At 44.1% G+C, this 14,917-nt stretch overlaps 1 protein-coding gene across 11 annotated transcripts in view; it reads left to right on the top strand.

The window, feature by feature from the left end:
* The window catches only part of agrn (agrin), a 534,448-nt gene extending 530,454 nt beyond the window's left edge, over positions 1-3,994 (top strand). For all 11 annotated transcript variants that reach the window (XM_038822298.1, XM_038822297.1, XM_038822305.1 and 8 more), the window contains 3 exons: positions 462-686; positions 1,688-1,791; positions 3,441-3,994. In XM_038822298.1, the coding sequence (XP_038678226.1) occupies positions 462-686; positions 1,688-1,791; positions 3,441-3,598 (487 nt within the window). In that variant the 3' untranslated portion in view covers positions 3,599-3,994. The remainder of the gene's footprint in view (positions 1-461; positions 687-1,687; positions 1,792-3,440) is intronic.
* Positions 3,995-14,917: the final 10,923 nt, after the last annotated feature.

The raw sequence follows: 14,917 nt of genomic DNA, 5'->3' as shown, positions 1-14,917 counted from the left end.
AACTCTCAACCGCAGAGGGATGCGAAGGCCAAATGACTGAGTGTCTTTAAGACAGAGACAGATAGGTTCTTGATTAATAAGGAGATCAAGGGTTATGGGGATAAGGGAGGAGAATGGGGATGAAAAACACATCAGCCATGATTGAACGGCAGAGCAGACTCAATGGGCTGAATGGCCTAATTCTGCTCCTACGTCTTATGGTCTTATGATACTTATTTCATCTAGACAGCTCCAAAAGCCGCAAATCTATGTCTCTGGGTGGTATATGGGAAAAGGCTTTCTTGGAAATGTTTGATGTAAATTAAAAATTGATCATTTAAACTGAGTCACGGTGACAGAGGAGTTAGTGAGCCCTGAAGGTGCTAACTGTAGTGAATATTTAGCACTGCCAGTGCGCTTCCACCGTGTTAGAAATGTGAAATTCTGAACCTGTTCTTATCAGACTTTTGTTTCTGTGTTAGTGAAAAAGCGATACAAGTGAATTACTTCGAACTCAGCATCAAAACCGAGGCAACGCAGGGACTGATTCTGTGGAGTGGTAAAATTGCTGAGCGATCTGACTACATTGCACTCGCAGTCGTCGATGGGTATGTGCAGATGACTTATGACCTTGGATCCAAGCCAGTCATACTCCGGTCTACAATTCCAGTCAACACGAATCAGTGGGTTAGGATTAAAGCTAACAGGTAAATGTCACATCTGTATTGGTTTTGACTTCAATTGTTACTTAACAGTACTTTGGGGAAGATTAATATCAGAATTGGAGAGTAGACGCACGTATAGAGATTGCTGATGGTAATTCTAGTGATTGAATGCTTAATGCATCCAGATGACAAATCTTTCTTCACTATTTCGCAAGGATATTAAGACTAATGGCATTAATATTGCTAACATGAATGTATTAAGTATTTTTCCTGCGTATAACGAACACTAGTTTCTCGGCTCTTCTAACCAAGGTCTAAGACTTACAGTTTCCAGTGTGATGGTCAGATTTTGACTTTGCAAACTAGTGAGTAATTTTTTTAAAAAGTTTGTTCACTGAGACATATAATGACAGCATTAAACAATGCAACCACTTATTTTTTTCCATTTTCGCCATTATTTATACAGCACAATCTCTCCTTCTCTCCCCCGACCCCTGTCATGTAATCTCTACAGCACAGAAAGAGGCCATTCGGCCCCTCGGGTCTGCACCGACCCTTTGAAATGCCACCCTACCTAGGTCGAATCCCCCGTCCTGTAACCCCCACCTTAAGGGGCCATTTTGCATGTCCAATCCACCTAACCTGCACATCTTTGGAATGTGGGAAGAAACCGGAACACCCGGAGGAAACCCACGCACACACGGGGAGAACGTGCAAACTCCAGGCTGACAGTCACCCGAGGTGGGAATCGAACCCGGGTCCCTGGCGCTGTGAGGCAGCAGTGCTAACCACTGTGCCACCTCATCTCAAATTTGAATATACAAATATGGAAAGAGAGGGAGAGAAGAATGGAAACGGAAGGTTTACTATTGGTGAAATAACATGAAGAAAGCACGGATATATATTAAGAATGCCACCCAGCCATCTAAGGAATGGCCCATTCACATACCCTCCATCAGATCTGTAGTATATCGTGAGGATTGTTCGTTATCATCAGTTCACTAAAATTAGTAATTTTCTCCTTCTCTCTGGTCGTCCAACAGAAAACACAGATATGGGACTCTCCAGGTGGGAAATGAAGCCCCAGTAACCGGGTCTTCTCCTTTTGGCGCCACACAGCTGGATACCGATGGAGCCCTCTGGCTTGGTAAGTTGGAAAGACCATGAATGGTCCTTACAATTCCAGTATAAACATTCTCAGCAAACATAGATGTCAAGACATTTAGCCTGAATTAAAACAATCACTTGGAAGCCAACTGGCAGAACCCTGTCCCATCACAGCTACACACTCGAGATCAGTTAACACATATCAGGGATGGAATCAAAGACCTTTATTTTTTTATAAATAAATTTAGAGTACCCAGTTCATTTTTTCCAATTAAGTGGCAATTTAGCGTGGCCAATCCACCTACTCTGCGCATCATAGAATTTACAGTGCGGAAGGAGGCCATTCAGCCCATCAAGTCTGCACAGGCCCTTGCACCCTACATAAGCCCACACCTCCACCCTGTCCCTGTAACCCGGCAAACCCTTCTAACCTTTTTGGACACTAAGGGCAATTTGGCATGGCCAATCCACCTAACCTGCACATCTTTGGACTGTGGGAGGAAACCGGAGCGCCCGGAGGAAATCCACGCAGACACGGGGAGAACGTGCAGACTCCGCAGAAACAGTGATCCAAGCGGGAATCGAACCTGGGACCCTGGCGCTGTGAAGCAACTGCGCTAACCACTGTGCTACCGTTTCCCCCTTTAGTTGGGGGAGGGTGCGAAACCCAGGCAAACAAGGGGAGTGTGTGCAAACTCCACACGAGCAGTGACCCAGAGCTCGGATCGAACCTGGGACCTCGGCGCCGTGAGACTACAGTGCTAACCACTGCACCACTGTGCTGCCCTGCAATCAAAGACCTTTAGGGCCTGTCTTACTCAACCAATCATTAAATAAACTTCCCAACTCACCAGGGAATGACAGACTGATGGTTTTTGAAATAGGTACTTGCTGTGGCAGCAAACCTGAATTTCAAAAGGAAAAGCAAGGGCAGGTTTCCTATCAGTGTGCCTGGGTGATGTGAGTAAGTTGACAGGTTTGTGTGTCCGAGGATTCAGAAGTAAGTGTGGGAGTGATGTCGTGGAGCAGTACCACTTGGGAGGGTACCACTTGGGGTTGGGAGCGCTTCAGCTCTGTAATGAATTTGCACTGACTTTACTCCTTCTACTTTTGTGTTAACCGCACTGGTGGACACTTAATTTTCCATTTGGATGAGAGAGAGAGAATGATATACGTATAAGTGCAATAAATCTTTGCAATGTGCTGTAGAATTTCTCTTTGAAGACAGTCCACGTAAACACTTCTTAATACTTCCTATAACAGTGACTCAGACTTCCTTTCTTAATTGCTCTGTGAAATTTCCAGTGCAAAGAGTGGACATGGATTGAAGATGTGCCAGTTTCAAAGTGCAGTTGACAATTGTCATTGTAAATGTGCTGAACAAACAATTTCTTATGGATTCCAAAGTAAATGTGTTTTTTTTTAAACCTGCAGTCTATGGACATCCTGAACTAAGCAGAACCCACTTTAACACACTGATTATGCAATTATACATTAATCGAAATTCAAATGTATTGATCTGTGTCATTAGTACCAAGAAGAATTCTTTGCCCTGAATTGCAATATTCCCATTAATTCAGTGGGTTTTGCCTTCAGCAAAAGTGCTTGGAATGGCAATTGATATCGCTTTTTGTTTCAAAGAGCGTGCTGTGCTCAATTCTCATGGCCAATTGTCCGCTTTTCTTCTAGGTGGAATTGAGAAACTAGCACTTGGAAATAGATTGCCAAAGGCCTACAGCACTGGTTTCATCGGCTGCATAAAGGATGTAACCATTGATCGTCAGGAACTTCAGCTCGTAGAAGATGCCTTGAATAATCCCACTATATTACATTGTCCAGCCAAATAATAAACAGGCCATGCCTATTGCTGTAATTATTTTCTATTTTTGTATACTTTTATTGCTTTTTATATTGAAAATGTTTTGTTGCAGTATATCAAGCTGATCTCACAAGCGAACCAAACGATCAAATGTCCTACGCTACAATTACACTGTACACAGTGAATTCAGTCATACTTGAAGCTGTGAAATTTGGTGCTGGTGTTACCTGCTGCCTTCTTTGAACCATTTTGCTTCACAATCTTAAGAACTTGTGGTTAGGCTCTTCGTAATTATGGCAACGGGAAGAGTTAAATGCTTTCGTATTTGCAAGCTGCAGACTAAATATGACTAACGTATTTACTCAGATTTGACCCTTTACATGAAATTGTCGGACACAATAAAGCTCCTGCCCCTTTGTTACTGTGCTTTTGATGGTGTGTGTTTATGTTTGGTTCTGTGACCTTTCCAAGGATTAAATATACTGCAATGCTGAACTAGCCAACACGAGCGGTGTTGTGGGGAAAATGCTGTATCCCATTCATGGAAGATGAGAAATCATTCGACAAAAAGATACACTGCTCGATGTCTTCACATCTCTTTTTTTAAATACATCCACTTTCAACTTTCCAAAATCAAAGCAGCACGCTTTCAAATTACTCTGAATTTGTCTCTTAGCCCTAAGTAGTTTTAATTTTTCCGAACCTTTTTTTCACGGCACAGTCTCGTAAACACACTGCTTTTCAATCATCGGAGTTAAGATATTTTGGCTTGAGATCAAAAGGAAATCAAACAAAGCCTTTGATCATTTTGTAGTTTCACGAGGAAAAAGAACATCATTTAGATAAGATCTACTAATGCAATATTTAACTATTAACTTTTTTCTCAACAATATTGGAGCAGCTTGTTCCTCTCACTCCCACACCAAGAATAATCTTTTTTAAAAATACAGCGTTCCTTCGGCCTGTGCATACGAGATAACGTATGGTTTCGTGCTCAGAAGGAAAAGCCTTCGCTGCATTTCATTAACAAACATTTGAAACTCGACGTGGAATCAAACAGATATCGTTTCCTGAACTTGCTATTTCATTCATCTATATTTTTCCATGTAAAGACTCAAATTGTGTAGTTGTTCCACTTTACCACCTGCAGAAGTAAACCTCCCCTTTTGTTGCCCACTGTGTATAGTGTGTGTGTAGTCGTATGGACCAATATGTAACTGATACCTTTCACTTAACACTTGTGAGGTTGCATGTGGCCTGCCGGTGGTCCATTTGTTTCTAATGGTCTTGGATTGGGGAAAGATCTGGCGACATTTTAAGATTAACGGATAAAGAGTGATGTCCTGTTGGAGGTGACATTTTTAAAAATAAAACAACGAGCTTTGTACCACATGTGGCATGCTACTGAGCCAGTCCCAGAATATAATTTTCTCCTTCGCCCGCTGCTTGCTGCAATGGACTCCACCTGCAGACTTGACCAACGGAAAGCACATGAGCGCCAGTTAGGAGCTTACTGCTGTAAAGCCATGCCCATTAAAGGTCATTTTGAATTGCAGCAGGCTGTTGGAGAAGGTTTGTGGAAATGAGCTTTGCTTTCATGAACTATGAAAAATGCCACGGGTTTTGCGAGTGGCATGGGTGGCCATGAATGTGTCTAGACTGCTGTAAAATTTGGTCTCTGCAATGCGCATTGACTCAGATTGTGATATTTTGTCATCGACGCCACTCAGTGGTGTCAATTATTTTATTCCTGATCCAATCACCTAATTTTTTTTTGCTGAAAATTTCCACAGAAGGTATTTTTTTCTTTTAAATTCAGCCTTAACAAAAAGTGCATATTCACGGAATTTCTTTATATTGTATAGCATTCAAGAACATATCATTGTATAAACCTGTGAGGGGTGGGGGGGGGTGGGGGGGTAACCTATGCGAATGCAGTTAGGAATGCAGAGAGGCACTGCATCACCAGGAATTGGAATGTGTCCGTCCATCAAACTAAAAATCATTGCAAGGCGGGCAAACAGAGGTGACTGTCATGGAGAGAACGTGGGCAGGTTATCGCGATGAGAGCAATGCTGCTGTCGGTCTGTGAAAGGCAACCAGACCACGTTGCAAAGGAGATACGTCCTCCCTGTCACTGTGTGAATATTGTCATCTCTTAGGCCAGTACTTTGTAGTTATCGTGCTTTCGGTCACCATTGTTGAGGTGAGGTCCCACGTTTTTCCTAGTGTTTTGCTGCCCGATCTTATTTTTCAATATAATGTCTGGCCCTTTGCAACGACTGCCGATGAATGCAGCCTGTGGTCTGCTATCCTTATAATGCTTACCTCATCGTCGAGCCAATATTCCGCTGAGGGCGGCGCGCAGGCAGCTCTGTCATGCTGGTCACTGGGGTGGGGGTGGGGTGGGGGGGGGGGGGGACAACAAAGTGAGCTGGGGCGGGGGTTTTTGTGTTTTGAACATTGGGAATTGAAGAAATGGGACGTAAGGTGAAACATTCCAAATGCTGTGTCTTGTCTTCGAAAATGTTTGTGAGAAAGGGGGGCTTTTAGAAATGCCTTAAATGCCAATTCACCAACCTTGTGGTGAACCTCGCCGCGCACACCTTTGTGATGTGCACTTATTTTTATTTGATGTTTTACTGCTGGTGTTTTAACTCTAGTGTAAAAATATTCGAGCCCTTTTTTTTTAAAAAGAAAGAAATGCTGGTTTTATTTATGTGTTTCCATACAGTGTATTTTCAGGTACATGACCATTGTAAACTGCTGTAATTAATCTGTAAGGACGGTGCACAGTATATGATCAGCATGATGTAACCATTACTAACTTTATTACTTGTGTCCTTTGTCCAATCACCATGAAATAAAGTGTAAAACTTCCAAATAATTTTGACTTCTCTTTTTCTTTCCCGTTGGTGCGGAACGCGGTGATGAATGTTTCGTTAAAGGTAGAATGTTGGCTTGGAGAATTTTTCTGGCCTACTCCCAATAGGACAGCCTCCAAAACAGAAGCAAAATATTGTAGGTGCAGGAAATCTGAGATACAAACAGAAAATGCTGGAAATGCTCACCTGGTCAGGCAGCATCTGTGGAATGAGTAACTTGAGTTAACAATTAACTGGGTCAGTGGCCTGAGATGTTGACTCAATGCTTGCTACCTGGCCTGCTGCGTGTTTACAGTATTCACCTGTCTTGATTGATGAGATTAATGATTTCTATCAAAACTGTGCAGTAACAGCTATTTGGAAGAAGGCAATATACCGAATAACTTCCCTTTACCTGCTGGGTTTCCCCGATGTACAAGAAGGCAATATACCTAATAACTATAGCTTCCCTTTACCTGCTGGGTTTCCCCGAGGTACAAGAAGGCAATATACCTAATAACAATAGTTCCCTTTACCTGCTGGGTTTCCCCGAGGTACAAGAAGGTAATATACCTAATAACTATAGCTTCCCTTTACCTGCTGGGTTGCCCCGAGGTACAAGAAGGTAATATACCTAATAACTATAGCTTCCCTTTACCTGCTGGGTTGCCCCGAGGTACAAGAAGGCAATATACCTAATAACTATAGCTTCATTTTACCTGCTGGGTTTCCCCAAGGTACAAGGATCTTGGGCCGATATTAATTAGAAAATAAAAAGCTTGTAAAACCGGAAGCATACATCATCTTAAAACCTTTACTGACCTGTATACCTCCTGAAAGCAGATTGGCCACCAACACCTATATCATGGAAGCGATTGGGGGTTGGGTAGCTGCTGATCAACAAGGTGTCGGGGGTGGATTTATGTCCTGAGCAGGGTGTGTTGGAGCTAAACTCTGTGGTAGGGGTGGGGGGAAGCAGGCGGTAGGGGATGGTCTTATTGTTGGGGTGGGGTACAGTGTTTTAGCTTCTGAGAGGTGTGGGGGATGCTGGTGATGTGGAAGAGGTTTAGGGTAGGAGGAATTAGTTAAACTGCAGAGTGTTTTTGTTTTAGAAAAAACTAATGCCTACCTTTGAAAGAAGTATTAAGGCCTCAAAGATCTGTCGGGCTACGCTCCATAGTTCTGTGAATAGTTGTAAGCGTCAATAAAGACTTACTATTAACCTACATATGACAAGAAGACTTCTTCAAACCTACCATACTAATCAACATCCTAAAGAGAAGTCAAGTGTTGCAATAGCTGCATGGTTTGGTAGTTCTTTTTTGCTTCTAAAGGTCCTGTTTTAAATTAGGTCCATAGAAAAGAAATGATACTATCCCATTCTTTTAATGGTGGTTAAAGTAGACTCCGCCTTGACCACAGTAGACATGAGCAAATAAGCACTTGTGAATGAAGTGGATTGAGTTCCAAGATGGCGCTATAATGCAGGGATTGACTGAGGCTTTGCCAGACACCATTATGTGTTTTTTTTTAAATCTACTGACGTTTTACCTTGGTTAAAGAAAAGGGGGTAGTGCCAGAGGGACGTTCCATTGGAGGAGGGAGTATTGCTGTGTGGGGGGGGGGATGGGTTGAGTTCTGCCAGGGAAGTGCTGGGGAGCAATGCCAGGGTACTACCCGGGCATGACCCTCTGTCCCCTGGAAGTGGTGGTGGGTTCTGCTCGCCAGATGTACCGCATGGTGGAACCTGTCGTGTTTCAGGACCGCATACCCTCACGCTAATGTGAATGGACAATTTAACAGGGGGAGAGTTGTGGCTACTATCTGGCGTAAAAGCCTGATTGTATTGTGAGACCTGCCCGATTCTCCGCCCCCTCCACCATTCCTGCTCCCTGGAAAACAGGAGCAGAAAATGCCCCCCGCCTCTCCCCCCGGACACACAAATACACACACAAATGATAAGATACGTACATAGGCATTCGGGAACTTGGCTAAATTAGATGGTTCGGTAATGCAATGTGGTATATTAGACAGGTAGGAAATAGGCTACGAATCCCAAACCTAGAGCCTTAGAACTTTTAGAACCAAAACCCAATGAGAACCATGGCTCCGGGGCAGAGGTTCAGCAATTCAGAAATTACCAATAAGGAAAAGATTACAGATGGGTAACCTCACCTGAAGTAAATTCTTGCATCTATAGAATCTAGGCTGCAGGTGTAACAGGTAGAAGTCAGAAGCCGAGGCCTTGAATAGTGCAAGAATACTACAGTACACTATAAGAAGGCAAAGATGTGAACAGAAAATAAGGCAGGGTATTCAAAAAAAAGGCATCAATTATTGGTGGCACAATGGATAGCACTGCTGCCTCACAGCGCCAGGGTCCCAGGTTCGATTCCCGCTTGGGTCACACCCCATTGTCTGCGTGGGTTTCCTCCGGGTGCTCCGGTTTCCTCCCACAGTCCAGAGATATACAGGTTAGGTGGATTGGCCAGGATAAATTAGCCCTTGATGTCCAGGGATGTGCAGGTTGGGTGGGGTTAGAAACATAGATAACAGGAGCAGGAGCAGGCCATTCAGCCCTTTGGTTCTGCTCCACCATTCTCCCCGATTGCGGAGATAGGGCGGGGAAGTGCTCTTTTGGACGGTCGATGCTGGCTCCATGGGCCACTTGGCCTCCTTCTGCACTGTGGGGATTCAATGGATTCTTCTGACAAGTAATTCGAAATGGGGGTGGGTTAGCTCAGTTGGGTCGATAGCTAGAATGCGGATTCGGTCAATGCCAACAACATGGGGTTCAATCCCTGTTCCAATTGAAATAGATTCAGAGCCTGCCTCCTCACTCTAACCATAGTTTCAAAATCATAGAGCTTAGCTGTGCTTTGGTGAATACTTGTCAAGAACCTGCCTTCAGGCAGAACATTGAAGAAGAGTTCAAAATACTTCAAGTATTCTTGAAAGCTTGCCACTCCTCCAACTATTTACGTATTTAATTTCACTAATTTTATAAGTCCCACCCTGCCTCCTCAAATTGAACTGCCTCTGCGGCTTTCTCCTTCCTCTTAACACTTCAGGTGAATGGGGAGGGGACCTTTCAGCCCCTCAAGCTTGTTTTGCAATTTAATTCAATCGTGTCTGGTTTGCCCCCCTCTCATCCACATTCCTCACCCATTAAAATTCTTTCCAAAGCAAAATACCAAAGCGGATGCCGAAAACCTGAAATAAAAACTGAAAATACTGGAAATACTCGGCAGGTCAGCCAGCATCTCGAGAGACAAAAAGGAAAGTTAATGTTTCAGCTCAATGACCTTTCATCTTTAGTTCTACCTGCACTATATTGAAGTTATACCAACAATAGCGTTGCACCTATATGAGTTGGGGGTGCTTCAGTTTTTATAATCATTTTATTCCAACACATACATCGTTGAAAAAAATAATTGGTGCACATTTAAAAATAAAACAATTATGTTGCTTGAAAATAAATGCAAACCTTTTACACATTTGAACCCGCTTGAACTTAAGGTTTGTGCCATTGCGTAAAATTAAGCCTACTTGTGACAATAATAAAAATAATTATTATAAATTTTGGAAGAGAATGCTACAGAACATTTAAAATATTTGTTACATGTTTCCTAATGTGCTTTCATGCAGTACAGTTCCACAAAAATATGTATAATTTCTAAATGAGTTTAAAAGCTTGTGTGTAAATAAGTATGTGGCTCTCAGACCTTTTGACAAAGCACATTTGTATTTTAGTCTTGTGATGGAAGACAGTGCTGAACAGCATGAGCGACTGGTAGTTAGCTGGAGTCTTTGTCTTGGACTGAATGTCACGAGGAGCCTAATTACTACATACGACAAATACAAATGGATTTTTGCAGCTGAGAGACATCGATGCTTGAGTCATATTTTTTCTCCAGACACTCAGCCTTTGTTACTTAGTTAAGCCCATTTTCCCCCCCTTGAACAAAATCCCAGTGTTCAAGTTCATTGGCACTTGGCTATAAATACCAAAATTTGATTAATTTTTAACAAGGTTCATAACAGATTACATGGCGTGGCGTATGAGTGGGTGCATTATTCAAATCTAAATTAGGACCCTCAAGCAGAAAAGAAACATGTTATTTGCATCCCCAACCTCGCAATATTTCTCCCAAGAAATTCAGAATGAATGGGCCCCTGCTGTAGAAAATGCTTAAAGATTAACGAAAGCTGTACAGGTGGATGTAAGGTAATCCTTTACGGTTAGAGTTTAGTCATGTTGCGGCTCTAGGGGAAAAGTATATTGTGGAATGAATTATCTGCAATGTGTTGTATCTCAGTAAGTGTCAGGGAAATTGTTATTAAGGTACAGAAAGCAGTTTGCTTAAGTTTTGGAATATGTTCTACGCAACCAAAGGTTGCCAAATGTAAATATACAGTTTTTTTTTTTTAATTTAGATTACCCAATTATTTTTTCTATTAAGGGGCAATTTAGCGTGGCCAATCCACCTACTCTGCACATTTTTGGGTTGTGGGGGCGAAACCCACGCAGACACGGGGAGAATGTGCAAACTCCACACGGACAGTGACCCAGAGCTGGGATCGAACCTGGGACCTCAGCGCCGTGAGGCGGTTGTGCTAACCACTAGGCCACCGTGCTGCCCTGTAAATATACAGTTGAATGGAAACTATTTAGCATCAGTTCAGATGTTAATGATCTTTCCGGTAGCAGTGTAGAGTAAGTGAAATATTACTTTAAAAAATTAAATATTTTTTGTATATATTAACTTTGCACATTGCAATTGAATAATATGCAAAATAAGAGAGCACAAGTGCAAGTAAGCCCAGAATTATTGCTGGAGGCAATGGATAAATGCTTAACATGGATATTCCTCGTTCTGCATTTACTGTTAGCATCGTACCATTTATTTTTAAACGATGGAAAAATCACCTCTTTTATTGCTTTGTGCATGAATAGTCTGTCACCCCTGGGTGCCTCCACTTGGGGCCTGGGAGCCACAAGTCACGTACAAACTGCGACTGTCATTCTGCTGACTGGCAGAGGGAGGCTTAGGCGGAATTCTCCCATGCCCCGGCTGGTGGAATCAATGGCGGAGGGGGGAATATGGTGGGAGGGCCAAAAATCGGTTTCACGCCAGCGGGATCTTCGATGCTGTCCACCATGGGGGATCGGGAATCCCCCTTGAGCCCGGCATGAAATTGATTTGCATCCTGCTAACGGAATGCAGATGAAGGGCTGAATGGAAGCATTCCCAACCACCCCACCACTGATTCGGGCTGCTGCCAGCAGGAAACAGTGTCGGTCCAGAATGCATCTGGACCAATCTGGCGTGCAGAAGTTGGGACTAAACTGAAGAAGGCCTGGGAGTTCGGGATGGAGGCCACCGACCATAGAACACCACAGCAGTAGGCGGGGGAGTGTCTATCAAGTGGATCTTCCAGCTTCCAGTGGAGCTAGTTATAATGCAGACTTTGTTTGCACTGGAGTGCTGAACTGGTTGCATTTAAGTGCTACAGTGAGAGCTGGTGACTGAGGGAGTATAAGGGTTCATTTTTTATTTAAAGTCTAGTATTTCTTTTATATAGTTAATTAACTTAAAAGTTGCTGTTTGGTCGAAAAAAAGGTGAATTTTGAATCAGCTTTAAACAAGGTTCTACTTGTAGGTACTTGCAGCTGGAGCTTGTTAAATAGTTAATTGGATTAGGCCAGTTTTCAGAGGCTAGATTCACAGCATAAATAGGAGCTAGTTACAGTGCAGACTTTGTTTGCACTGGAGTGCTGAACTGGTTGCATTTGAGTGCTACAGTGAGAGTTTGGTGACTGAGGGAGTGCTGAACTGGTTGCATTTGAGTGCTACAGTGAGAGTTTGGTGACTGAGGGAGTGCTGAACTGGTTGCATTTGAGTGCTACAGTGAGAGTTTGGTGACTGAGGGAGTTAGGTGAAGAGGGAGTAAGGTGCTCCTTACATTTCATTTCCTATATTTATCAAAGAGCGTGAAGGGAGCCAGGAGTTTAGAGTGCAGCTGACTGGAAGCAGAGTCGGAGGGCGGAGGTCCAGTTGGTCTACGGGGCAGCTAATTCTGTAAAGTAAGAGGGGATGGAGGCTAGGGCAGTTGCATGCTCCTCCTGTAGGATGTGGGTGGTGAGGGATACCACTGGTGTCCCCGTTGACTATACCTGCGGGAAGTGCACCCAACTCCAGCTCCTCAGAGACCGTGTTAAGGTACTGGAGCTGGAGCTGGATGAACTTCGGATCATCCGGGAGGCAGAGGGGGTTATCGAGAAGAGGTACAGGGAGGTAGCCACACCAAAGGTACTGGACAAGAGTAGCTGGGTTACAGTCAGGGGAAAGAAAACTAACAGGCAGACAGTGCAGGGATCCATCGTGGCCGTTCCCCTTCAAAACAAGTATACCGTTTTGGATGCTGTTTGGGGGGGATGACCTACCGGGGGAAGGCCCTAGCGGCCAGGTCTCTGGCACTGAGTCTGGCTCTGGGGCTCAGAAGGGAAGGGGAGCATAGAAAAGCAATAGTAATAGGAGATTCAATGGTTAGGGGAATAGATAGGAGATTCTGTGGTCGCGAGCGAGACTCCCGGAAAGTATGTTGCCTCCCGGGTGCCAGGGCCAGGGATGTCTCGAATCATGTCTTCAGGATCCTGAAGGGGGAGGGTGAGCAGCCAGAAGTCGTGGTGTACATTGGTACCAACGACGTAGGTAGGAAAAGGGGTGTGGAGGTAATAAACAAGTTTAGGGAGTTAGGCTGGAAGTTAAAGGCCAGGAGAGACAGAGTTGTCATCTCTGGTTTGTTGCCAGTGCCACGTGATAGCGAGGCTAGGAATAGGGAGAGAGTACAGTTGAACACGTGGTTGCAGGAATGGTGTAGGAGGGAGGGCTTCAGGTATTTGGATAATTGGAGTGCATTCTGGGGAAGGTGGGACCTGTACAAGCAGGACGGGTTGCATCTGAACCAGAGGGGCACTAATATCCTGGGCGGGAGGTTTTCTGGTACTCTTCGGGAGGGTTTAAACTAATTTGGCAGGGGAATGGGAACCGGATTTGTAGTCCAGCAACTAAGGAAGTCGATATTGAGGATGCCAAAACACGTAGTGATGCAGTGGGGAAGGTAACACTGACAAAGGAGAGGCAAGGAGATGGGTTGAAGTGTGTATACTTCAATGAAAGAAGCATCAGGAATAAGGTGGGTGAACTTAAGGCATGGATCGGTACTTGGGACTACGATGTGGTGGCCATCACGGAAACTTGGATAGAAGAGGGGCAGAAATGTTTGTTGGAGGTCCCTGGTTATATGGTTATAGATGTTTCAACAAGATTAGGGAGTATGGTAAAAGAGGTGGGGGGGGGGGGGGAGATTGTGTATTGAGTCTGAAGAGATAGGAGAGGTCTCGAACAAGTATTTTTCTTCAGTATTTACAAACGAGAGGGGCCATATTGTTGGAGAGGACAGTGTGAAACAGGCTGGTAAGCTTGAGGAGATACTTGTTAGGAAGGAAGATGTGTTGGGTGTTTTGAAAAACGTGAGGATAGACAAGTCCCCCGGGCCTGACGGGATATATCCAAGGATTCTATGGGAAACAAGAAATAAAATTGCAGAGCCGTTGGCAATGATCTTTTCGTCCTCGCTGTCAACAGGGGTGGTACCAGAGGATTAGAGAGTGGCGAATGTCGTGCCACTGTTCAAAAAAGGGAAAGGGAATAGGGATAACCCTGGGAATTACAGGCCAGTTAGTCTTACTTCGGTGGTAGGCAAAGTAATGGATAGGGTACTGAGGGATAGGATTTCTGAGCATCTGGAAAGACACTGCTTGATTAGGGATAGTCAGCACGTATTTGTGAGGGGTTAGTCTTGCCTTACAAGTCTTATTGACTTCTTTGAGGAGGTGACCAAGCATGTGGATGAAGGTAAAGCAGTGGACGTAGTGTACATGGATTTTAGTAAGGCATTTGATAAGGTTCCCCATGGTAGGCTTATGCAGAAAGTAAGGAGGCATGGGATAGTGGGAAATTTGGCCAGTTGGATTACGAACTGGCTAACCGATAGAAGACAGAGAGTGGTGGTGGATGGCAAATATTCAGCCTGGAGCCCAGTTATCAGTGGCGTACCGCAGGGATCAGTTCTGGGTCCTCTGCTGTTTGTGATTTTCATTAACGACTTGGATGAGGGAGTTGAAGGGTGGGTCAGTAAATTTGCAGATGATACGAAGATTGATGGAGTGTGGATAGTGAGGAGGGCTGTTGTCGGCTTCAAAGAGACATAGATAGGATGCAGAGCTGGGCTGAGAAGTGGCAGATGAAGTTTAACCCTGACAAGTGTGAGGTTGTCCATTTTGGAAGGACAAATATGAATGCGGAATACAGGGTTAACAGTAGGGTTCTTGGCAATGTAGAGGAGCAGAGAGATCTTGGGGTCTATGTTCATAGATCTTTGAAAGTTGCCACTCAAGTGGATAGAGCTGTGAAGAA

Source organism: Scyliorhinus canicula, chromosome 16, assembly GCF_902713615.1.
Source record: "Scyliorhinus canicula chromosome 16, sScyCan1.1, whole genome shotgun sequence".
Classification (NCBI taxonomy): domain Eukaryota; kingdom Metazoa; phylum Chordata; class Chondrichthyes; order Carcharhiniformes; family Scyliorhinidae; genus Scyliorhinus; species Scyliorhinus canicula.
Note: the sequence above shows the minus strand (reverse complement) of the source record. Positions and strands in the feature narration are given on the sequence as shown.